This window comes from Pteropus vampyrus, unplaced genomic scaffold (assembly GCF_000151845.1).
Source record: "Pteropus vampyrus isolate Shadow unplaced genomic scaffold, Pvam_2.0 Scaffold303, whole genome shotgun sequence".
NCBI classification, from domain to species: domain Eukaryota; kingdom Metazoa; phylum Chordata; class Mammalia; order Chiroptera; family Pteropodidae; genus Pteropus; species Pteropus vampyrus.
Window position 1 is genome coordinate 718,963 of NW_011889084.1, and position 4,606 is coordinate 723,568.

Sequence of the window (4,606 nt, forward strand, 5' to 3'; positions counted from 1 at the left end):
GATCGCACGTACCCTGCCTCAGTTTGTGATGCTTTTTAGCACAGCTAGTGGCATAGTCTGAGCTCTCAGTACAAGGCAGTCTTCCTTATTTTATTATTAGGAAAAATGGAGACCTGGGCTAAAAGTGGAAACAACCCAAACATCCAGCAACTGATGAATGGACAAAGAAAATTGGTCCATTCAAACGATGGAGTGTTACACAGCCAGAAAAAGAAATGGAGTATTGATAAATGATACAAGGTGGATAAACCTTGAAAATGTGCTAAATGAAAGAAGCCAGACACAAAATACCATATATTGCACAATTCTATTTATTTGAAATGTCCAGAATAAGCAAATCCACAAAGACAGAGCAGATTGATGGTTGCCAGGAGCAAGGAAAGGGATTATAGAGTGACTGCTAATGCGTAGAGTTTCCTTTTGGAATGATGAAGAAGTTCTGGAACTGGATAATGGTTAACAGTTATACAACGTTGTGAAAGTAATTAAAGACACTGAATTGTACACTTTAAAATGGATAAGATGGCAAATTTTATGTTATATAAATTTTACCACCACCATCGCCATAACAAAAAAATGTGTAGAATGGTGCCTGGTAGGGAACCAGTGCCACATAGGTATTAGCTATTATTATTAGGATACATCCTAGGCTCTCAATAAATGTTCATTGTCCTGAAAAGAACATCTACTATGAGCGAGGCACTTGACATTTCTTTTCCATTTAATCCTCACAACCTTGGGAAGAAGAAATTACATTCATTTTATACAATAAAAGAGGAAATAGACTCAGGGAGGTGTCACAACAGACTTGTGAGGGAGGTAGAATAAGTTAAAGCGCAAAAAATCCATACAAAAATTCAGTGTTATCTAATAATAATATATATTAAATATTAGTTTCCATATAGTAAACACTACGGAAATGGGAGCCTCGGGATCCAGGGCGATTGATTGGTAAAGTCCCAAGGCAGAGCAGACGCGGGAGATTGGCCGCTCCATGATTCCTCCGGGCCAGAATCTGTGGAGTGGCGCCCCCTGGAGGCCGCGGGGAGTCGCCAGCCGATCCGCGCAGGCGCAGCCCGGTGCTCTAAGCGCCGGCAGCTGGCGCAGGGCTCCGCGATGGTGCTGTCCGCTTCAGACACCGCGGCAGTGCGCGCGCTGTGGAAGAAGCTGGGTAATAACGTCGGCGTCTACACGACCGAAGCCCTGGAGAGGTGCGGACAGGCTCTGGCGCCCTCGGGGCTCACCTGCCTTTCCACGCGTAGTGGCGATGCGCCCCCGCTCCTCTCGGAAGACAAGCGCCACACCAGAGGCACAGCATCTCACTTTCTGTTCCTCCCTCAGGACCTTCCTGGCCTTCCCCTCCACCAAGACCTACTTCCTCCACCTGGACCTGAGGCCCGGCTCCACCCAGGTCAAAGCCCACGGCCAGAAGGTTGCTGACGCACTGACCCTGGCCGTGGACCACCTGGACGACTTGCCCCACGTCCTGTCAGCTCTGAGCGACCTGCACTCGCACAAGCTGCAAGTGGACCCCGTCAACTTCAAGGTTAGCATGCGGGCTGAAGCTGGACCCGCTTGCCAGGGGTGGGAGGAATTCTCACCAGGGAAGGGTGTGGAGGGACAGATGGACAACTCCCTCTCTCCGCAGCTCCTGAGCCACTGCTTGCTGGTGACCCTCGCCAGGCACTACCCTGGAGACTTCAGCCCTGCCCTGCAGGCCTCACTGGACAAGTTTCTGAGACACGTGATTTTGGCTCTCGCCTCCGGCTATCCCTAAACTGGGAGTGGATGGTCGCGAGACCCCCCGGCCGCCCCTTCCCGCGATTTTACAGTGTTTGAGTAAAGTCCCCGGAAGAAAGCCTCCGCCTGAGTGCGTGTGTTCCCTAGAAGGTGCGCAGCAGAGGCCTGATGGGTTTGGGGCAGAGGTGTGCCTCTGTCCCAAAGGAAGGGTAGGGATCTGGGGAGGCCAGAGCCACACGCACATCCCGCCATAGTTAGATCAGGGCGCTCCGCTGGACGCCCTGGGCCGCCGAGAGGAGATTCAGGTCGTCTTCAACTCCGACTCCCAAATGCCATATCATGAACTCTCACTCACCATGCCGCTATTAGCCGCGGCCACTTGGAGGCGCAGACTCGCGGCTTCTGCCCCTTGGGAGTGGGGTGACGAGTAGGGGGATGTCATGCGTTTGTCTCAGTTGATGAGGTCTGGCCCTTCCCCAGAGCTGCTCGCTTTGAGGGACTCCTCTCAGATCCGGGTACGCGGGACCTGGTCCCTCACCCACCTAGAAGCGAGGGCGGGATTCGGGGTACAGATTCTGAGAAAATTAGGGAGCTGCGGGCAGAAACTTGCATGGAGCTCAACCTGCGCAATCCTACACAGAGCCTCTAGAAGGGTATTGGGGTCTTGTTTGCCAGACTCTGGACCTGGTGGATGGAATGAGGTGGATGCTGCCCCAGAACCCAGTCATGTAGCAAGGTAGACCAGAGAGCCAGTCCAGAACCCTGCCTACATCCACACTTCTAAGGAGACAGACCTCAGAACTGCTTTTAAATTTTTTTCCTCATAAAATTAATTGTGCTCATCATAGAAACTAAAAAATGCAGTAACTACTCCACTTACAATATACCTCTTGAGTATCCCAGTGGGTCCAGCCCACCCATTATTCCATTTATTCCTGCTTGACACATAGGGAAACTACACGTAAACAAATAGAGGACATGGGAATCAGATCCAAGAGCACACACATATAGACATACCGCACACAAACAGATACAAACACACAAACTGGCAGAAACAGCTCCATCCAGACATGTAACAAGGTAACATTTAAGGTACAGCCTTTCAGGTCCTTCTAGGCACATTTGGAGATACCTTTTTTTAAGAAATGGTACCCTTGAAATGACACTGGAAAAAGTGGATGTACTAGACTTTAAAGAGAGAAATACTCGCTATGGGGAGAGGAAAACACGAGCAAACTTCAAAGAACAGGGAGAAAAATATCTTCCATAAACAGAAGACAAAGGGTTGTTATTACAAGGTAGACCTCCAAATTTTTTTTCTCACCCCATCCACCTTTTTCTTTTTAAAGCCAGTCAACTCTATAGAAAAATAAGCCAAAAGATGAACAGAAAACTCAGCGTACCAATGGCCAACAAACATTTGTGACAATGCACAAAGCCATGCAAATAAAAATGCTCATTAACAAGACACCTGTCATAAAAAGGAGTGCAATACACTTCTGGTGGAAGTGCAATGTAGTATATAACCTTTTGGGAAGGTAATTCAGTTGTATACACTTGTGGGCCAACGAATGTTTAGTAACTGGCACTCTGGAAAAGGAGAAGGGGGCCGAATCTGTAGCATTTGCCAGTTTCCATTGTGTAAATATTGCCATTATGGTTGATTTGAAGCTATCGATATGCTATCACTGAACAGGAAATTAGGAAGAGATGCACAATATCTGCTATTGTGTTGTATTTCTAGCAAGAGACTTGGAAATAGATAATAGTAAAATACAGTAACATAATTAGGAAGTTATGAGTTTTCAGTATTTATCACCTTTGTTTTTAAGGTAATGTCTATTTATTTGTAAATTAACATAACTTTTAATAGTGGTTGTGTTTAACAATCAGCTCTCAGAATTCCTAAAAGTTTAACTCGAACTAATCTAAGCAGGTTCTAGCACACCACTGATTGTATCCTTTAAAACTAAAAAGTACAAATTACCTACGCCTGAAGTCTTGCTTCTGAGAATCGATCCAACAGAAAATAGTGGCACACATATATGAAGACATTTTGTGTACAGTGATGTTCTTTGCAGGACCGTTTATTAGAGAAGAAAAAAGAAAAAGAAAATAAGAAAAAATATGGCGCACACCCAACGCCCAACATTCTTCAATATAAGTTAAATAAATTATAGTAGAGTCACACAAGGGACCACTGTATAGCCATTAGAAAGAATGAGGTCAGCCTTTGGGCACAGACATGAATAATGCCAAGACGTTCGTATAACAAAGCACACTGCAGGTCAATGTGTGGAGCATAAATCCATTTTTATATTGATATAATCACAAGAAAACTTGAAAGTAATACACACTAAATGTTTGCAGCAGGTTTCCACAGGCATGAGACTAAAGAGACAGAGAAGGCAATTGTCACCATACTTTCTATAATCCCAGAAAAGGAAAGTGGTTGGGATATGAGTGATTTTTCATTTGTGTGTATGTTTTTCATTTTCACAAATAATTTGTAGAAAACCTTGCCCTGAATATTTGCAGTTAAAATTCTAAGCACAAACATCTAATCATAATTATTTCTTTGAGGAATTTTATAGAAGTGGAATCTTTGGGGTAAACAGTATGTCCATTGCTACGGCTTTTTATTATTGCCAAAATTGCCTTCCATTACAGTGTCACCAGCAGGGGGCGAGTGCCTGCATCCCCTCCACCGCTCTCCATGGTTGGTAGCTTCCATTTATTTGATTACTCACGAAGGTAAATATTGTTGGCTTCATCTTTAACTTCTTTGTGTGAGTCACCCATTGTGTCCTTTGCCCATTTTCTACTGTGGCATTTTCAAGATTAACCCACAGAATCTCTTTTCTGT

The 4,606-nt window shown here is 45.3% G+C and overlaps 1 protein-coding gene across 2 annotated transcripts; it reads left to right on the plus strand.

Moving 5' to 3' along the window:
* Positions 1-300: 300 nt before the first annotated feature.
* On the plus strand, positions 301-1,858 carry HBQ1 (hemoglobin subunit theta 1). Of its 2 annotated transcripts, XM_011376737.2 has the most exons (3): positions 301-1,211; positions 1,342-1,546; positions 1,649-1,858. In XM_011376737.2, exons 1-3 carry the CDS (start codon positions 1,117-1,119, stop codon positions 1,775-1,777), a joined length of 429 nt encoding a protein of 142 aa, XP_011375039.1. In that variant the 5' UTR covers positions 301-1,116; the 3' UTR covers positions 1,778-1,858. The 2 variants fall into 2 exon arrangements, with proteins under 2 accessions (XP_011375039.1, XP_023377190.1); XM_023521422.1 differs by having other exon boundaries at positions 301-1,546.
* The last annotated feature ends 2,748 nt before the right edge of the window (positions 1,859-4,606 follow it).